The 21,293-nt window shown below is 42.4% G+C and overlaps 1 protein-coding gene across 1 annotated transcript in view; it reads right to left on the reverse strand.

Annotated features, from left to right (window-relative positions):
* Positions 1-489: 489 nt before the first annotated feature.
* The window catches only part of LOC115476850 (rho GTPase-activating protein 24-like), a 47,451-nt gene continuing 26,647 nt past the window's right edge, over positions 490-21,293 (reverse strand). The window contains exons 5-9 of the mRNA XM_030213424.1: positions 19,160-19,292; positions 16,810-16,883; positions 11,368-11,471; positions 2,740-3,670; positions 490-944 (exon numbers count right to left, since the gene is read on the reverse strand). Coding sequence (XP_030069284.1) covers positions 716-944; positions 2,740-3,670; positions 11,368-11,471; positions 16,810-16,883; positions 19,160-19,292 — 1,471 coding nt within the window. The 3' untranslated portion in view covers positions 490-715. The remainder of the gene's footprint in view (positions 945-2,739; positions 3,671-11,367; positions 11,472-16,809; positions 16,884-19,159; positions 19,293-21,293) is intronic.

Genomic DNA, 21,293 nt, shown 5'->3' on the forward strand with positions numbered 1-21,293 from the left:
TTAAGTGCACTTCAGGCAGGCGGACCCAGGCCCACCCCCGTTTGTGGTGGTAAATGTGAGCCCTCCAAAACCCACCAGAAACCCACTGTACCCACATGTGGGTGCCCTCTTCTCTCATAAGGGCTATGGTAGTGGTGTACAGGTTTGGGGGGGGGGCCTCAGCACACAAGGTAAGGGAGCTATGTAACTGGGAGCATTTTATGAAGTCCACTGTAGTGCCCCCTAGGGTGCCCGGTTGGTGTCCTGGCATGTGAGGGGGATCAGTGAACTATGAATACCGGCTCCTCCCACGACCAAAGGGCTTGGATTTGGTCATTTCTGAGATGGGCGCCCTTGGTTTCCATTATCGCCAAAAATCAGAAACGACCAAGTCTAAGGACAACCATGTCCAAGGATGACCTAAATTTCAAGATTTGGGCGTCCCCGACCATATTATCAAAACAAAAGATGGACGTCCATCTTCTTTCAATAATACAGGTTTCCCCGCCCCTCCAGTGGGACACTTTGTGAGGACATCCTCAGCAAAACCTGGGCGTTCCTTTTGATTATGCCCCTCTTAGTCTTCTAAACAGTAAGAAACATGTCATTAGACATAGGGTTAACATTGTGTAGCACAGCATAGTTACTATTAATGCACTGTGAGCAAAATAATTGGTTTTTTTTTCCTAGTGCACCATGGCAAAATCTTTGATAACTTTTTTTTATAAAATTAGGATTAAAAGCTCTGCCCTCTTTTCTTCCCCTCATTGGTTAAATTCCTAAAAGTAACAAAGAATTCTTCCATTTCTTGCTGAAGCATTTCATTTCTTCTCTCTGCATCCTCCTTTGCTCTTTCAGCATTCCTCATTTTAATCTCCACAATGCCATGCCACTTCTTTTGATGCTCCAAATTGGAGTGCAGGTCTTGAATCTCCAATTCAAGATTATCATTCTGTTGCTCCAAACTGTGGAAAGATTTAGAGATGAACAAAAATCGATATCCCAATCATTCATTTATTTTTCTATCTATATCCCACTGAGGGCAAATATACCAAAAGTGAGGTTACAAATAACAGATATAAAGGCTATAAAAGTTTGGGACAGGTAAATCAGGGCAACTTTTATTTTTGAAAGTTTAGTGTACTATAGGGTCAATAGAATGGGATATGCAATTTTTTCACAGCTTTGATGTTTTTCATGTTCTACAGCCTAAAAACTGCCAGCACCTAGAGTGGAGTATATGATTTTCTGGGGTTAAGTACTTTTTTTTTTATAAACGTTTTTCATTTTTTAAAGACACAAGTAATCCATGGTTCAGGCTGAGATTTTGCAGTTGCTATCCCTCTATCATGTCTTTATAAATAAGTTGCATACCCCATTTTTGGTACTTATTCCTTAGTGGGTCTTGCACATATGATCTAGTATTGCTCCATGCATAAATGTCTGCTGCATCATAATCCTGTTACTGTAATTATTTATTTATTAGGATGTATGCTTTCCTCACACTATGCTACTATTAAACATAATACTTATGGTATTGAGATTAGGGGTTCTCAACTCTGGCCTTAGGACACACCTAGCCAGTCTGGTATTCAGGATACCTGTAATGAATATGCAAGATTTGCATGCAAATCTGTGGTTGGGTGCTTCCAGAGGATTGGGTTAAGAACCCCTGGTATTTATTGTGAAAATCATGAAAACCTGTGTCCCAAGGACTGGGTTGAGAACCCTTGCTTTGAGGTGTCGCTCCTGATCAGTACACATCAGTATCTTGCTCTCTTGCACATAAACCCATGAAGAGGAAACTGCAAATCTGTATCTAGCCCACTAGAGGAAGTTGCAGGGAAGTAAAGAGTTGTGGAATAGAGTTTGGTAGTGTTTTTAGAGAGGGCATAGTAGATTTGGTGATGATATGCTTGGCTTAATTTGGGGGGAAACTGCCTAGAATGCAGCTCAGCTATTACTTTTTAGACTCCTGCAGCAGGGGTGTTCTGTTTCAGTCTCTCCCTTAGCTGTAAATAGTACTAACATCTGCACACTGAAGAATTTCACTAAACTGTTTTATTCCAGCATTTATAAAATAATAGCCTCTATTGTGCTTTTAGAAAGGCTAGTAGTGCAGGATAGAAAGTTGCCTTTGCTAAGGGCCATGTAAAGAAAATAAGTTTTGCAGTCCCACACTCCTACAGGAGTGACTTATTTTGGCATTTGTATAGCATCTTAAACATTACAGCACACTATGCACCTATAATGGGTTCCTGTCCTAAAGAATTCACCATAAGATGCGGGTACCTGAGCCAATTTAAATCAGTAAATAATTATTTAAAGGTTAGTACTATGAACAAGGCTGCGCAAATCAGAACGTCTGCCAGGTGTGGATTTGCAATATTGGTGAATGATTTTTGTCACGTCTTAGCGTCTTCGAAATGTGTATTCATGCATGCAAAAATAAGGAACCTCTTTCATGAGGCCACAACATTTTTAACATGTTTCAAAATGAAGACGCATTAAGAGCTTTTCTAACTTTGTGGGATAAAGCGATGTTGGTCTATTTGGATTTGTAGAAATGTTTATTGAACTAATGCAGCATCCACATTATTACCTCCCCTAAATAAGTCATCAAGTTATGGTGGTTCTCCTCTGCCTATAATTACATTATGTAAATTAGATACATGTGCATTGTATAATATTTTTGTTATATAGTTTTAAAAAAATCACATGACACGAAAGAGAAGTGCTGAATATCAATTACACAATTACCTTTTGATTTTAGCCTCGTAATCTGCCTTTTGCTTTGATATCTGCTGTTTTAGGCCAACAAGGAGAGACTGTGGCGAACGTATGTTGGCAGGAAAGTCAGTGGCGGAGGAAAAAACTTCACTGTTGCTGTTTTTAATGAGGGCACTGTGTCCCAAGTTGTTTTGGATCCCCGTAGTACCATCCAGATCCTCTTCATGGCAGCTGGCCCTAGAGGACTGATGAGATCTTAAGTCGTCTTCCAGCATGGTTTCACAGGAGCAGCTGGACCACGAGATACTATCAACACTGTTCATGTCCTCTGAGATTAGCACTGGGTCAATCTCAGCATTGTCATACATGGGAAGTCTATTCTCACGCGTATATGCTACTGTATTTTCTCCTGGAGTGCTGATCCTCTGTTTCTCGTCACAGCTGCTTGAAGCTTTGGAAATAGTTGGAAAGAGTCCATTTTGTTGAAGAGTAGATCTTATTTCAGCCTTGGATTCTTCTAGATTGAAATGGGGTGACGCCTCAAGCTTGTATGCCAATTCACTGCAATAGTTGTCAGACAGACACTGCCTCACATCCTCTGAGGGCACAGCCTTTCTGTTGGCCTCCTCCTCAGTCCTTTTCTTGCAGTCTGATTCACATCTCGGAACTGGTACGCTTTTATCCAAGTAGGAGTTGTGAGCTGCATTCTTTTCTGAGCCTGTCTGTGCTGCGTTGGTTGTGACTGTCAGTGGCAGGGAGAGAGAGCTGATGTGTGTTTTGCTAAACTGATGCTTCTTGTGTTTCTCTTTGGTCACATTCTGAAAGGAGTATGTTTGAAATTCATTGTGCCCAGCCAGGCTAGAGTGAGAAACACTTGGAAGGGGAAACAGCTTGCCATGCTCACTTATCATTACTGACATCAGCTGCTGCACCCAGATTTCCCCTGAGGAAAGCAGAAGAGAGCAGTTCAAGTGAGCTATCTAATTTCATTTGCTGTATTTGGATAATGGACGCGAAGAAGTCAAAAATACATGATTGCCCGTTTGTAGGTTTCCCAGAGTTTAGGTTGAAAATAAGTCATATGCCAGGGCAAATGAAAATTATATATTCAATCAGATTCAGAGGTCATTGTTCTTTAAAAATTACAGTGCCTGTATATTTTTTTTCAGCACCCTACACAATTTGGGTTTGCTTTGCTCTAAGTAAAGATGTTTGGATGACTGAGTATATTGGTTTAAGCTTTAAGACCTTTCTCTTGCAGTCACTCTGTTGCAGGTCTTGTTGATTTATTTATTGGGATTTATTAACCACCTTTATGAAGAAATTCACCCAAGGCAGTGTACAGTAAGTACAGTTTAGCATAAAACTTTACAATTTTGCTAACAGCATAACAATAGTAAGATAAACAAATACAATAAATGAGGTAAACTTGAAAATAGTAAATTGAAACCTAATAATAGAGCTACCATGAAACACTATCAAAACTATACACATTTAACTGCACTGGAATTCAAATACCAGAGTTATAATACAATGTTAGCATAATACTAATGATACACCTAATATCATGCATTAGATGATTCAACTAATATATGATGCTAATGATTTTATAGAATACAACTTACCATATAGCTAGCTGAGGAACCCGGTGCAGATATATGATGGGTACAGGTTGCGTGGTATAGACTCAGTTGTGATAATTAGGTGATTAGCTAAACTCAAGGCAAGTTCGTTATCTAGTTAAACAAGAGATAAGGAACTGATCTAAAAGTTTGTGTAGCAAGCTAGTCCAGGTGCAGAATGAGTGTATAGTCAGTCACCCTATGTATTAAAGGCTTGGGAGAAGAGCCAGGCTTTTACCTGTTTCCTGAAGTAGAGGTATGATCATAGATAATGATTTTTAGAAAGAAAAGTAAGACTGACAACTGGGTATACCTGGAATTATTATAGTTGTGGGGTGGTTATTGTCGCCAATGAATGTTACATAGGAATAACTGAGTAAAAGCAATGCCATTTCTATGTTACTTGACATTGGTCCCCAAAAAGACAATAGTGATGAAAGAAACAGAGAAGGACAGAGCCACTGGCAATCACTGCAGAGGTAACCAATTGCAGAGACCTGTTGTGAAACTGAGGTTACACTCAAGTAGTATGGATTGTGGCCCTTAGCACTGGTAAACATTACACGCGGGAGGTTAATATAATTTTGTGGTAGAGCCATACACTAAAGCTCAGCACAAAGAAAACATTTTGCTCCCCAAAGCTATAACCATAGTATGCCAATAGTTTGTGCACACTTGAAGCATGCATACAGGAGCCTGTGATGTATTATGATAGAGAAGTTGAATAAGTTAGTTTTCACTTGACAGAAGTTCTTAGGGATAGATGAATATTCTTAACCTTGTTCATGTTCAAATTATTGAAACTTTTTGCTGTTATGTAAATATGTAAGTCCAGTTCAGATCTGGTTATAATTCATCCTCAAGCTCTTCTGTCCAGTTTGGACTACAGTGATCCCTTGGATAAGACAAGTGGGGTACAAGATGGGTAGTTGCCATGAGAAAGCCTGGATTGGAGGGGTTCATTATTAACAGGACCCAGTAGAACAGAAGTGACTAGGGATCGCTTTGACCTCATTTGGGCCAGGATGACCACACACATACAGTTACTGGGTCAGAGATGGGGACCCAAAGGAAGAGGGATTCAATTTCTAAAGTTTTGGATACTTTTTTTGTTTCTGAAATGAAAAGAAAATAAACCTTGCTAAAAAAAACACACACACATTTTTTCATCTCATTTTCTAATTAAACAGACTGGAAGGTTGTGTGTGTTTCATTTTGTTAGAAAATAATGTTCATCCCTACAGTTTTGAGGTCAGGATCCTCTGCATTACAAAAGACTGGCAAAAGTACTTGAGTGCTGGCCCTGGTGCCCAGAACAAGGAAATTAGGAGGAGCTGGTCTGGCTCCTTTTATTACCTGTCATGTTATGCCACATCATGTTGCCTCCTGCACCCAAACTTGAAGCTGCCTAACTTAGAAGGATTTGGGGGGGGGGGGGTCCTTGGGGTTGCACTGGTTGCTGGTCAAGCAGGGACGGTTTACAGTGATTTGGGGAGGCAATTGTACAAAATAAAGGGGTGCAGGAGTCAAATTCTTTCTCTATGTGCATGAAACTCCTGCCTCCCAGTTGCTGTGTTTATACTGTGGTGCCCAGAAGAGAGGGAGGGCAAGAACTTGTCCAAGACTTGTGGGTGCAGGTGTGATAAATGCTGCTGCTACAATTGGAGAGAAGAAGGCTGCTGGTATTCAAGGTGTGGGAAAGAACTGGGAGTTCTAAGGCTTGGGGGAATAGAAAAAGCACATGAGGCTGAGGGAGGAAAGAGAGCGTGAGAATCGCCAAGCATTAGGGGTGGAGGGCAGGAGGATGCTCAAGAGTTGCTGCTTGTAGGTACCGTGTTTCCCCGAAAGTAAGACATCCCCCGAAAATAAGACCTAGTAGAGGTTTTCCTAAATTGGTAGCTATAAGGCCTCCCCCGAAAGTAAGACCTAGCAAATTTTTGTTTGAAAGCAGGGCCACCGAGAGCCGGACAAGGCCACCCCCGGGCCGCCCCCCCCCCCTCCCGAGGTCACTCCCGGAACTAACCTTAAACGCCTCCTTTCACCTTCGCAGCAAGCTGCAGCAGGGCAGACCTCTCCTTCCTTCCGTTCCCCGCCCTCGCGGACGTTACATCAGGCGAGGGCGGGACACGGAAGGAAGGAGTGGCCTGCCCTGCTGCTGCTTGCTGCGAAGGTGAAAGGAGGCATTTAAGGTTAGTTCCGGGAGCGGCGGGGGGGGGGGCAACCCCGATGTTTCCCCGAAAAATAAGACAGCCCCTGAAAATAAGACCTAGCGCATTTTGGGGGGCAAAAATTAATATAAGACAGTGTCTTATTTTTGGGGAAACACGGTAGGTGTACAATGGAGGAAGTGAGACACAAGACTGAAGATTCACCTAGAACAGTGGTTCTCAACCCAGTCCTCAGGACATGCCCAACCAGTTGCATTTTCAGGATATCCATGATTTTGTGTGAGATAGATATGCATACCTAAAAATCCACCTGGCTGTGTGTGCCCTGAGAACTGGGTTGAGAAGCCCTGACTTAGAATGTATCACGTCCTTGCAGTTGCCCTAAGATTGTTTTTGTATACAACATGGCATGTGCATGCAGCCTCATTCCAGCCTGATTCTGTTTCCTACATTTTTCTAAATATAATCAATCACACAAATTGCAATGCCAATTATGGTTAAAACATGCTTCATTGTTTTGACCCCGAGGTTGTTCCTTTACACAGGTCTTCAGTTCTTCAGGGTATGTGTATTGTTCTTTTCTCTTCTAGGCCATCTAATCAGAGACTTCAAAGGCTGACAACTGTGTTGGTAATCATTGGCTTTAGTGCAAGAAAGTGCTATAATAACTCACAGACAGATTATCAAAACCCCACGCTGTTCCAAACAGTGCTCCAAAAATAGCGCTGGAACAGCACGGGGCATTATTAGACCTATGATCAGAGATAATTGCATGCAAATTTAAGCATGCAATTATCTCTGATCATGGGGGAGAATTGTGTCCAAACCTGTCAAACCCAGAGGCTGGAGGTCCATGGGACCACCAGGCCACAACTACCCCTGCCATGAGCAATGGGGGCTGGAGGTCCGGTGGGCCTCCGGTCCCCCCGATGATCCCCCCTCCCAAGTTCAGGGAGGACTGGAGATCCGGTGGGTCTCCAGCCCCCCCTTAACTCCCCCAGCAAAGGGTCCCTGGTGACCAACTAACCCCCCCCCCCCCCAGCGACAGGGGATCTGGAGGTCTGCTGGACCTACAATCCCCCCCAGGTTCAGGGAGGGCTGGAGATCTGGTGGGTCTCCAGCCCCCCCTAGTCCCCCAGCAAGGGGTCCCTGGTGGTCTAGGTGCCTAACCTTGTGTGTTGGAGCAGGGAGGGTAGCCTGCCTCCCTCCTCTTCCTGCAAAATGGCGGTGCCCTGCCCAGTTTATCCTGGGATGCGCTGGGTGGGGCTATATACCGTGTAAGGGAGTTTCTGTCACTGGGAGGGGGGGGGGGTTGGTTGGTCGGTCGGTCACCCACTAGGCCACCAGGGACCTTTTGCTAGGGGAGTTAGGGGGGGAATGGAGGACGGCCGGACCTCCAGCCCCCTGTCGCTGGCAGGTTTGCTGTTGGGGGGAATGGGGGCCTGCCAGCATGCAAATGCATACTGGACAGGGCTCACCATTCCTCCCCAATGATCTGCAAACCCTAATGCCAGCTCGGAGCTGGCGTAGGGTTTGCCGCAGCCAGCGACCCAATCCCTGGTGGACTGGCAGCTGATCATTGGGGATGAATATGTTTAGTCCTGTTTAGCATGCATTTACATGATAGTTGTATTCAGAGCCCTTGAGCGCATTGTTTCACGCGCTCGAGGGCTCTGATCATGGGGCATTAGCAAATGCCGGTGCTAGTATGGCGCTAACAGCCTCAAGCGCCGGCGCTTGCTTCTGATCATCCCCCTGTGAGTGCAGACAGACCATAGATATAGCAATGGCTCCCTCTGCTGTGAGCAACTTCCACAGGAAAATACATGTTCATTCTTTTACACATGTTTACAGAGAAATCGCATATTATAATCATATGACTTTCTAACAATGGCACTCTTTGTGACCTTAGATTAGATTTGAAGGCTGGCTTCCCTGATTCTCAAATCAAAAACCATAGACTGTAGACACTCTCTCCTGATTATTTCAGAGCTGAGAAGAGCCGAAAGGAACTAAGAGGAGGAAAAGACCTCAAACCGACCAGATGCTAGGGCTTACTTCACGCCTAATGTCTTCAAAGCACTCACCGGACCTTTGCTCATCAATGGCCAAAAACCTCCTCGGTACCTTCACTGTTTTTATTAAAGCAATTGCTAATTCAAACCATCTTCAAACAATCCACTTGTACATTTTATAAATGATAATTAAGGTTACTTAACTTCTGGAACTTGTCAGTTTGTTTGTTCAACAGGTATTCAACAGTGGTAAAAAGAACTACACATCTGTTGTCTTCAACCAGTTGTTCACAGGCTTTTCTACCTTTTCATTCATGTTGAACATATGGCCCCAAACGTATTCCTTCAATTTGGAAAAAGATGGAAATCACATTGTGCTAAGTCTGGGTTGTATGGTGGATGGGGTAAGACAGTGTGGCCCATCTTCACAACTGCCTTTGTGGTGGTCTGTGCTTTGTGAGGCCTAGCATTGTCAGGTTGCAACAAAATTTCCTTGTGTTTCCAAGCTCATCTCAACTATTCTTTCAAAGTTTTCAGGGTTGCAATGTAGCTCTTTGAGTGATCCTCTAATTGTCCTTTACAAGTTTGTTAACTTTTCTCATGGGAAGCTTATTCATTGCTGTCAAGGGTCATCCACTTTTGTTCTTGATCACACAAATAAGCTCTTTCCAGTCTACCATCTTTACATTTTTTGGCCCAGCGACACCGAGTACTCACATCAACACAATCATCAGTACAAATAAACTGCATGTGGTAATGAATTTCAATTAGAGGGACACCTTCAACAGTCAGAAGATCATGGCAAGTTGCTTAAATTTCACCGAGTGCTCACTACATGCCTCCATTTCACAAACAATAGCAAAACAGTCTTTTCAATGGTATGGCAGCCATTTTACCACTGCGCTAAAAGTGGCTGCAGCATGCAGAAAACTCACACACTGCCACCAGCATCGGCCATCTTTTAGTGCGGCTTGGTAAAAGGACCCCTTATTGTATTTTGCTCACACCTTTTTTTAGTAGTAGGTCAAGATGTGTTACATTCAGGTACAGTGGGTAGTTTCCTCTCTCTGGTGGGCTCACAGTCTAAGTTTGTACCTAGGGCAATGGAGGGTTAAGTGACTTGCTCAAGATCACGAGAAGCATCAGTGGGATTTGAACCTCACTGCTGCTCTGGATGTCGAGACCAGTGCTCTAACCACTAGGTCACTCCTCCACTCCATGTTTATATTTGGTCATTTTACAATTAATAAGCAGTTAACAAAATTGTAAGTTTTAATATCAAGCTGTACCTGTTATACACTGCCTTGGGTGAATATCTTAATAATGACACTTAATAAATCTCAATAAAGAACAGCAATTTTAGAAAAGGTGCCACTTAAATATGCCACTGTGCACATTGAGCCAGATATTCAAAACTAACCGTCCAGGAACAGTTCCTGGATGGTTAAATAGGGTTTTACCTCTGGATTCTCTATATTGCACCTAGAGATCGGTGCCAAAATCAGCATGGATTCTGTAACAATAAATGCAACTTAATTGGCTTAACAAGCTAATGAGTGCTGGTAACAGCACTTAATAATGAGCACTAATTGGCACTAATTTCACAACTTGCCAAGCATATTCGGTAATGAAATGCGCCAAACTTCTAATGTATCTAGGCAAAAAGGGGTGGGGAAATGGGCATTTCATGGGCATTCTGAAATTTACTAGTATAGAATAAGGCCCAGTGCGTATAAATCTATGCACTAGAATTTACGCCACATTTTCGTTGGTGTAAATGGATGGGCATAGATTTAGGCACATAGATATCAACTAAGCATATTCTGTAATCGGTACCTAAATCTAGTTGCTGATTATAGAATTCACTTAGCAAAGGTATATTTAGTGGTCAGAATAGGCCGCATAAATAGCAAGCTTACCTTTAACCGCTAAGCACTTAACTGGATAGTGCTTAATATTGGCATAATCGGTTACAATGCTGTGATGAAAATGAAGCTGGATATTCAATGCCTGTCGCTGGAAATGGCCTGGCATTGAATGTCTGGATTTAACGCCGGCAATGGACAGCAAAAGTGCTGCCAGCTGAATATCAGGGGGATTGATTTTAAGGAGCCTGGTTTGGTCAGTCCTTCAAAGAATGTGTGCAGAATGACAGTGTGCAAATATCCAGGAAAATTGCTCCGTGGGCAGTTACACCTGCTTCAAGTCACACACTACCAGTGACTAACATCTCATTTCAACCTGGGCTTTGGAGGAGAACTGGAGGAGGAAGTTGTGCTTTATCTCTCAAGTGTTTAGAACCATCTCAGAATGCCAAAAGGTTTGAATTTCAGAGTGCGGCTCCTTAATTAGTTCCTACCGAATTGCAGGTTTACAGAATCTGCCACTTACATGTAACAAAATGAATAGTTATATATGTAGGTGACTCTTCTTTACACATACAAAGCTTTAAGTGATTTTATTTGAACACATTCTTGTGTAAAATGGGCAACTTCTGATGCGTGTCCTGCTAAATATTCCTGCTTGTGCAAAACGTCCAAAGTCGGACTTAGACATCATATCAAAAATGCCTATCCACGTATTTTATAAAATGCTCCACATTCATGAAGAATTTTTTTAAAACACACTGTCCTAAATATCCATTTTATTACCTAAATGTCCCTATAGAAAGTTACCCTTAAAGTAGCTAATACAGGTACCACACATCATCAGCGGCAGAGGGATTTGAGCTTGAGTCCTAGGAGTCACCTAAGTTTTAGATCAGATCTTTGATCACTTTTGTTATCAAAGCCACCTCATGCTTTTTCTTTTAAACTTAGAGGTTTTGCTTCTTACCATTGGTGCTTTTATCATGGTCTTCCACTTTGGGACGTAATATGTTCGGTCCAAAAACTGTCACTAAGTTCTGCACGCCCATTTTATTCAGATTCGAATAAAACTGAACTTCATCTAGAAATCTAAAGGACAAAAATATTTTAAAAGGTTTCAAAGATCGATAAATGAAAAAAAATATTATATTGATACTATTCACTTTTTCTACTTTAGGGAACAGCTTGTATATTTTATTATACTTCATTCTTATCCATGCCTAGGTCATACTGGGCCAGTGTTAGACATGCAGGGGTTCAGGGCAGAAAATGAAGAGGAGGCCCCAAAGCTTACGTTCAAGCTATTTCTCCTTTAGACTGAGGCAGGCTAGGAGCCCACCTGCAGCATCGGTGCCTGGGGCAGTTGCCCTTGTCACCCCCTAAACACCAGCCCTGAGGTCATATCATTGTACCTACAATCTGGCATTTAGTTTCATGAGTACTTGGTCATGCACAATTATATAAACAAAAATGCTTATAACCAGCAGTAAAAATCATTGAATGAGCCGAGGAGTAAAGGAAAATAATCTTGGCTTATGAAAATAAGATGAAGAAGGCTAATGTTCTCTGTCAGGTGGTATTTATTTATTTTTTTATTTGCTACGTTTGTATCCCACATTTTCCCACCTATTTGTAGGCTCAATGTGGCTTACATAGTACCGGAGAGGCCTTTGCAGACTCCGGTGTGAACAAATACAGGGTGATGTTGTGGTAAGATCAAGTTCATGTGGCACAGCCACATTAGGGGATCGGAGAATGGAAGAGTTGTGTTATGTCCATTACGTGCTTTAGTTTGGTTATGTTGCAGAGATTAGGCATTTAAGTTGGATCAGTAGGGTATGCCTTTTTAAACAGGTTGGTTTTTAGTGATTTCCGGAAGTTTAGGTGGTCGTATGTCGTTTTCAAGGCTTTTGGTAATGCGTTCTACTAATCAAGGGTGTTAAGATTTAACATGGGTTTTAGTACATGTTAAGTGCAAATCTAACGTTCTTATGTTTTTGAGGGTATTTTGTGTGCCGGTCATGTGCTAATGCCGTCATTGGGGCCCTTTTATATCGCAGATAGCACACAGGAAAACAGCACTACCACCAGTCACACCCAGGTGCCCTGCAGCAGTTCTGTTTTTGGCTTGCGCCATTTCTCACTCTTGAAAATACATTTTATTTTCCAGTGCAGGGGGTGGGATTAAGCATTCCTGGTGGTAATCAAGCAGCACATAGCCATTGCTGCCTGCTGCTCGATTACTGCAGATGTAGCATGTGAGCCTTTACTGACTCCTAAATAGGTTGTGGTAAGGGCTCAGGCAGTAAGTGGCCATGCACCAAATGGAAGATTAGTGTACAGCCGTTAAGGACCTCAGTTTTAAAATAGGGGTTTTCCCACCATGGTAAAGAGTGGTCTCCGTGCACGATAATCCCACGTGTCCACACTACAGTAGGCTGCTTTTTACCGTAGCTTGGTAAAACGGCTCCATTACCTGCTAGGGATTAACGTGGCTTCACTTAGTGTATCCTAAGTAGGAGGTGCTAAGCAATGATATATTAACTCAGCATTATCCAGTTTTTGCAAGTTACCGCGCTAGCTGGATAAAATTTCCATGCCCCGCCCATGTCACACCTCCCAGAACAATTCCCTAACATGCCAATTACTGTGCTCTAACAGGTATATATACTGGATCTCCTGCCCACCTCTCTTGTTTGGTAATCCCTTAAACACTTTCTTGAACATTATGCTCTCTAAACGATAACAGACTGATTCTCCGTCATCCCTCTCAGGCAAGATGGAAATCAACAAGATCAAATACATTTTATTTCTTGTCCCCAGCACTTTGGAACTCCCTACCCCATCACCTCTGCCTTGAAACTTCCTACATCTCTTTCCGCACCCTTCTAAAAGCATATCTTTTTCAACAGGCTTTTTTAGTATAACTATGGCTGAGCCTGCAATGAGAGATTCAAGAATTGCTAGAATGCTAGATGTAATTATTTGACTGTTTGTCTTCCTAACATCACTTATGTATTTAACTTTGTTAAATCTTTCACGTAGCTAGTGAAGTGAAAGTTTTTTTCAGCCAACTGAAACCGTTGTTGGATTCTCTTCAATGGATTAACTGATGATTAATATACAGACGAGAGATATAATCTCTTGTTGGATGTACAAGATGGCTGGATTGAAGTGACAATATCAACTGGATAGTAGATGATCTTTTAGAGTGGAATAATAAGATAATTTTTGTGTTTCATCAAGATCGGAGTCTTTTCATGAACAGACTAAGAAGTACTGATTACCTGATTTGGACTTTTCAGGTCATCTGAATCAACACAAAGTGTGGTACAAGTTCACTAATTTATATTCAGTTGTTGTAAGATATATGAATTGTCTATGCTGATCTCCTTCTGGAAGTATGGATGTTTAAGTTTGATATCGGCCTGCTTATCTGACATTGCTGCCTGGATGTCCAACCGCCACCTGAAACTGAACATGGCCAAGACCGAGCTTATTGTCTTCCCACCCAAACCCACTTCTCCTCTCTCTCCACTCTCTATCTCAGTGGATAACACCCTCATCGTCCCAGGGGCGTAGCTACCGGTGGGCGTGGGTGGGCCCAGGCCCACCCAATTTCAGCTCTGGCCTGCCTACCCACTTTTCCTTCAGGCCTGCGCCAGCCCCAGCTCCCATTGCCAGCCACTACTGCTTTCCCTGATGAGCAGCAGGGCCGGCGCTACAAAAAGAAGAAGCGCTCAGCTGACTGAGCTGAGCGCCAACGCAAACAATGACTCGACGAGAAAAAATGTTTTTAAAAAAACGCGTCACCGCAGGCAGCCTCGAAGCATTGGCTGCTGGCTCTGCAGGCTCCGCCCATCTCTTACGTCACTGCCCCTGGAGCGAAGCAGGGGCAGTGATGTAAGAGACGGGTGGAGCCTGCAGAGCTAGCAGCCAATGCTTCAAGGCTGCCTGCGGTGCCACGTTTATTTTTAAACATTTTTTCTCATCGAGTCGTCATTTGCATTGGCGCTCAGCTCAGTCAGCTGAGCGCTTCTTCTTTTTGTAGCGCCGGCCCTGCTGCTCATCAGGAAAAGCAGCAGTGGCCGGCAATGGGAGCTGGGGCTGGTGGGCCTGAATTGGGAGAGGGAAAATGGATGGCAGGATGGGGAGAAAGAGGGAAAATGGAAGGATGGGGAGAGAAAGAGGGAAAACAGATGGGAGGATGGCAGAGAAAGAGGGAAAACGGAAGGATGGGGAGAGAAAGAGGGAAAACAGATGAAAGGATGGCAGAGAAAGAGGGAAAATGGAAGGATGGGGAGAGAAAGAGGGAAAACAGATGGAAGGATGGCAGAGAAAGAGGGGAGATGGATGAAAGGATGCAGAGAAAAAGGGGAGAGACTGGAAGGATGTGGAGAGAGAAGGGACACTGAACAGAAAAGGGTAGAGAGATAGACACTGGTTAGAAGGAAGGAGAGAGACAATAGATGGAAGGATCAGGAGAGAGGGTAGATGGGTAGAAGGATGGGGAGAGAAAGAGGGAAGACGCTGGATGGAAGGGTAGGGAGAAAGGTGACACGATGGAAGGATGCAGAAAGAAAGAGGGGAGACTATTGGAAGGATGGGGAGAGAGAGGGGAGACACTGGAAGGATGGGGAGAGAAAGAGGAGAGCTGCTGCATGGAAAGGGGGAGTAGTGAAAGATTGGAGAATAAGAGGAAGGGGCATGGGGAGAACAAGGGTGAGAAAAAGATGAAAAGCCATAAGTAGATGAAGGAAATTAAAGAATGGATAGTAAGAATGAATTAAATCTGGACACAGAGAGAGGCAGAAAAATATTGAAGAAAGGAAAGAAAAAGGAGAGAAAAATGACAAATGGCCAGGAAACCCTGGCAGAAGAGTTAAGCGAAAACGAAGGAAAGCAGAATCTAGAGACTGGGAGCAACACAATGAGAAAAAGTAAATGGCCATACAACAAAGGTAAAGAAAATAATTTTATTTTTAATTTAGGATAAAGTAATATGGTGTTAATAAAGTTTCAGAGACCAATACTTCCTTCCTTAGGTCAGGAAAGGATACCGTAACAGCATTATACTGACCTGAGGCAGGAGGTTTTGGCCTCTGAAAGCTCACTGAAAAGGATTAGGCTATTAAATAAATTGTCTGAAATCGGATGCACTGAAAAGCAGCACTTTACCCTGTGTGACAAATGCATCTGAGTGTGACTAAATTTTGCTGGGGGGGGGGGGGGGGGGAAATTTTGTGCCCACCCACTTTGGGTTCAGGCCCACCCAAAATTGGCAGTCTGGCTACGCCACTGCATCGTCCCCGTCTCATCTGCCCACAACCTCGGAGTCATCTTCGACTCCTCCCTCTCCTTCTCTGCGCATATCCAGCAGATAGCCAAGACCTGTTGCTTCTTCCTCTACAACATCAGCAAAATTCGCCCTTTCCTCTCTGAGCACACCACCCAAACTGTCATCCACTCTCTCATTACCTCTCGCCTTGACTACTGCAACCTACTCCTCACTGGCCTCCCACTCTGCCATCTATCCCCCCTTCAGTCTGTTCAGAACTCGGCTGCACGTCTTATCTTCCGCCTGGACCGATATACTCACACCACCCCTCTCCTCAAATCACTTCACTGGCTTCTGATCAGGTACCGCATACAGTTCAAGCTTCTCCTATAAATGTACTCGATCTGCAACCCCTCCCTACCTCTCTACCCTCATCTCCCCTTACGTTCCTACCCATAATCTCCACTCTCAAGACAAATCCCTCCTTGCAGTACCCTTCTCCACCACCGCCAACTCCAGGCTTCGCCCTTTCTGCCTCGCCTCACCCCATGCTTGGAATAAACTCCCTGAGCCCATATGCCAGGCCCCTGCCCATCTTCAAATCCTTGCTCAAAGCCCACCTTTTCAATGTTGCCTTTGGCACCTAACCACTATACCCCTATTCAAGAATTCTAGACTGCCCCAACTTGACATTTCGTCCTTTAGATTGTAAGCTCCTTTGAGCAGGGACTGTCCTTTTTTGTTTAAACTGTACAGCGCTGCGTAACCCTAGTAGCACTCTAGAAATGTTAAGTAGTAGTAGTATATATAATAAATAGAGCTAAGAGTTCTAAAGTTCACATTGTTTTGTGTATCATATAAGAAGAGAGTAAAAGTTTCAATTTATTGAAGGTCTTATATGTTATTGGTTAATGAATATGCATGAGAGAGATTTGCATATAGTAGAAACAGTAGATATGCAAGAAGGGATATACTGAAAACCTGACCTGTTAGCGGCCTTCGAGGAATGGAAATTGATATTAAAGCCTAAAGTACTTACCATGCATGCTCCTCTCCCCTCTATAAATGCCTTTTATGTGTAATGTAGTATTAAACTGCCCTTTATTCCAAATCTCATGCTTTGCTTTTGAGGAACTTCTGAAATCTTACCTGCACATGTACTGCAGTAGATTGATGTTTGCTGAAGGAAGCTCTGAAAGCTGCTTCTTTAGTTCTTGCATACCCTATTTAGTAGCATGCAGAAGTTGAAATAGTTAAGTGAAACTGTCGTACTTAATTCAGTTATGCGATCTGAGCAGATTACAAATTAACATCCAAAATAATGATTATACATAAAAATAAGACTAAAACAAAACTTAACAAGCTATAATGCTAAAGTAAGAGTAGCCTAATGGTTAGAGCAGTGGGCTGAAAACATGGGAAGCTAGAGTTCAAATCCCATTAACACTCCTTGTGATCTTGGGCAGTCCCTCCATTGCCTCAGGTACAAGCTTAAATTGTAAGCCCTTCAGAGACAGAAATATACATACTGCATGTAATTTACCTAGAAGTTTTGAGAAAGACATGAGCAAAATCTAACTCCTTATTACTAAAGTGTCAAATTGTTTCATGGGTGCACATTTATAGGCTCATAAGATAGGTTTTTTTTTCCCCATAGAACCCCCCCCCCCCCCCCCCCCCCGCTATTCAAAAGCATTTAACTGGCTATACCAACCAACTACTAAGTTCTGCAATCCCTTCCTGTTCCTTAGAGATCCTATGTGCCTATCCCCTACTTTCTTGAATTCATATACAGTCTTCATTTCTACCATCTCCACCAGGAGGTCATTCCATGAATCCACCATCCTTTCTGTAAATAAGTATTTCCTTACATTACTCCTGAGTCTATCACCTTTATCCTATGCCCCCTCATTCCAGATCTTCCTTTCAGGTAAACGAGGCCTGCCTCCTGTGTATTTATGCCATAGAGGTATTTAAACATCTCTATCATATCTGCCCTCTTCCACCTTTCTTCTCAAATATACATATTGAGATATTTGTCTGTCCCCAAATGCCTTATGGTGAAGACCACTGATAACTTTAGTAGCTGCCCTCTGACCTTACTCCATCCCGTTGAAGGTGTGGTCTCCAGAATTGTCACATAGTACTCTAAATGAGGTCTTACCAGAGATTATACAGAGGCATTATTACCTCCTTTTTCCTGTTGGCCATTCTTCTGCCTTTGCACCCATGAATCCTTTCAGCTTTGCTGTTGGCTTTTTTTTACCTGTCTGGCCACCTTAAGATCATCGGGTATGATCACACCAGGTCCCTGTCTGTAGTGCACAGAAGGGTTTTCGCATACCTCCATTTTTGGCATTAAATTTGCCAAATTCTACACCATTCTTTAAGTTTCAGTAAGTCTTTCCTCATATTGTTTGTACCTTCCAGGGTGTCTACCCTACTGCAGATTTTGGTGTCATCCACAAAGAGGCAAACATTATCTGATAGCCCTTCCACAGTATCACTCACCAAAAATCTTAAAAAGAAACAGACCAAGGACTGAACAAAGGACTATTAAAAATTTAGGTTACTAGACAACCTTTTATTCATTCCAAGCTGCCTGCTTGATAAAGATGTTCAGACATTTTTTTGCTTTCTGTTACATTGTAAAACATTTCCAAAACCAAATTAAAACTTATTTGTTTAGGAAATATGTTATTAATTTTAATAATTAGTTTTGGGACATCATATTTATACTTCCTGGTTTTTAAGGGCCCTGTTTACTAAGGCGTGTTAGTTTTTTTAGCGCGTACACAAATAACGCACGTACATGGTTAATACGTGTTAAAAATGCGAATGCGCCTATAACGCGGCTTAGTAAACAGGGCCCTAATTTGTAACTATGTATTAATGAGATGGCTACTTGTTGTATTTCCTGGAAATATCCAGCCTCTTTTAAGATGTGATCCGCATTGAACCAGAAGTTATATGACAGAATATAAATTATATTATTAATGTTAATGTTAACCCTATGGCACACCACAAGTTAGCACTCTTATTCCCTGAATAACATGGAGGAGGTCTCTCTGCAGATACTGTGGGATAGTTTGAAGACAGTTACAAAGAGGATGGAAGCTAATTATGAAGGCCAGAAGGCAGGAAGCCCGAATATGAGAGATTGTTTTTGTGTTTTGTTTTGTTTTTTGATCCTTTAAGCCCTCTACAGGAAAGTTAAGTGCTTTTCTTGTGGGGAGATTTTCACATTTTTCTGCATAAATTAAATACAAACTGGACTTTACAGAATATATGAATATACTATAAAGCTTTCATGAAAAACACCTTGTTTTTGGACAATGTTTTTTGTCAGTTTCCATTAAGTAATTTTATTAGGCCAAGCATGAGTATTTCTCTAGTGTTAAGCCCCACATAAAAGAGAATTTATGTGCTTAAAAAGATAAGGAGAAATATTAACTCATACTGTATAATATTTCATCTCTTATATGACTATTAAATATACCTTTTCTTTATCTTCAGTCAGCATTTTACCACATAGCAGGAACTCTGAATATTTAGAGAAAGGCACAACAGGTTCTGGAAGTTTCCATAAGTAGAGTTTCAGAAGAGAAGCGACTGTATGCACATCTATAGTACTGAAAATAAAGAAAACTATAATAGTTTGTGTGATAATGATTTTTCTAAGTCATTTTGTAATCATCACTTTACTTCTTATAGATTACAGAACATTGCTGTACGATAGACTTTTTAAAAATATATTTATTTTAGATATTTATTCATTTATTTGACAAAATTTATAACCCACACATCATAACATCTGAGCGGGTTACAATTAAACAAACATAATCATGATCACAAACATAGTTAAAACAAATTCTAAAATAATAAAAAGATAACAATTAAAATGTAAGCTAGTTGTACAAATGAAAAATGCAGTCATTGCTGTAACTGCCTTCATGCAGAGGGTAGAATAGGAATACAAAACCTTCCCTGTCTAGGCTGCTGGTTCAAATGTGGCACAGATGGGTAGTACCTAGGTTTGATTACCGTATGAAAGTCATTTGGTAAACAATGTGAAACACACTTATTACCTGACATAAGGAAGGTAAAGTCAATTTTGCCAAAGGACTTTGCATAGTAAACAGAGCCATCTTGCTGTATACTGCAGAGTTTAGCAGTTTCAGTTTTCCATAGAGTTGATTTTGCACAGACTCACATAAACTATCCTCTACTGAGTGAGCGACCCTGAGGCAGACTGGTGGTTCCTGTGGAAACATGGCCCTGTGTCGGGTCTTGTGAATGAGTGGTGCCTAATATAGACTTCCATATACATCTTTGGCTGGAAGTGTCTAATTGGTTCAAATGCAAAGCGGAGATAAGGAGGGCAAAAAAGGACTTTGAGAAGAAATTAGCGTTGGAAGCAAAAATACATAGTAAAAATTTTTTTAGATACATTAAAAGCAGGAAACCGGCCAAAGAGTCGGTTGGGCCGCTGGACGAAAATGGTGTTAAAGGGGCGATCAAGGAGGACAAAGCCGTAGCGGAGAAATTAAATGAATTCTTTGCTTCGGTCTTCACCGAGGAGGATTTGGGGGGGACACCGGTGCCGGAAAGAATATTTGAAGCGGGGGAGTCGGAGAAACTAAACAAATTCTCTGTAACCTTGGAGGATGTAATGGGTCAGTTCAGCAAGCTGAAGAGTAGTAAATCACCGGGACCTGATGGTATTCATCCCAGAGTATTAATAGAACTAAAAAATGAACTTGCGGAGCTACTGTTAGAAATATGCAATCTGTCCCTAAAATCGAGTGTAGTACCGGAAGACTGGAGGGTAGCCAATGTTACTCCGATTTTTAAGAAGGGTTCCAGAGGAGATCCGGGAAATTATAGACCGGTGAGTCTGACGTCGGTGCCGGGCAAGATGGTGGAGGCTATTATTAAGAATAAAATTGCAGAGCATATACAAAAACATGGACTGATGAGACAAAGTCAGCACGGATTTAGTGAAGGGAAGTCTTGCCTCACCAATCTAATGCATTTTTTTGAGGGGGTAAGCAAACATGTGGACAATGGGGAGCCGGTTGATATTGTATATCTGGATTTTCAGAAGGCGTTTGACAAAGTGCCGCACGAAAGACTCCTGAAGAAATTGCAGAGTCATGGAATCGGAGGTAGGGTATTATTATGGATTAAGAACTGGTTGAAAGATAGGAAGCAGAGAGTAGGATTGCGTGGCCAGTATTCTCAGTGGAGGAGGGTAGTTAGTGGGGTCCCGCAGGGGTCTGTGCTGGGTCCGTTGCTTTTTAATGTATTTATAAATGACCTAGAGATGGGAATAACTAGTGAGGTAATTAAATTCGCCGATGACACAAAATTATTCAGGGTCGTCAAGTCGCAGGAGGAATGTGAACGATTACAGGAGGACCTTGCGAGACTGGGAGAATGGGCGTGCAAGTGGCAGATGAAGTTCAATGTTGACAAGTGCAAAGTGATGCATGTGGGTAAGAGGAACCCGAATTATAGCTACGTCTTGCAAGGTTCCGCGTTAGGAGTTACGGATCAAGAAAGGGATCTGGGTGTCGTCGTCGATGATACGCTGAAACCTTCTGCTCAGTGTGCTGCTGCGGCTAGGAAAG

The sequence above is a fragment of the Microcaecilia unicolor genome, chromosome 8 (assembly GCF_901765095.1).
Source record: "Microcaecilia unicolor chromosome 8, aMicUni1.1, whole genome shotgun sequence".
NCBI lineage: Eukaryota > Metazoa > Chordata > Amphibia > Gymnophiona > Siphonopidae > Microcaecilia > Microcaecilia unicolor.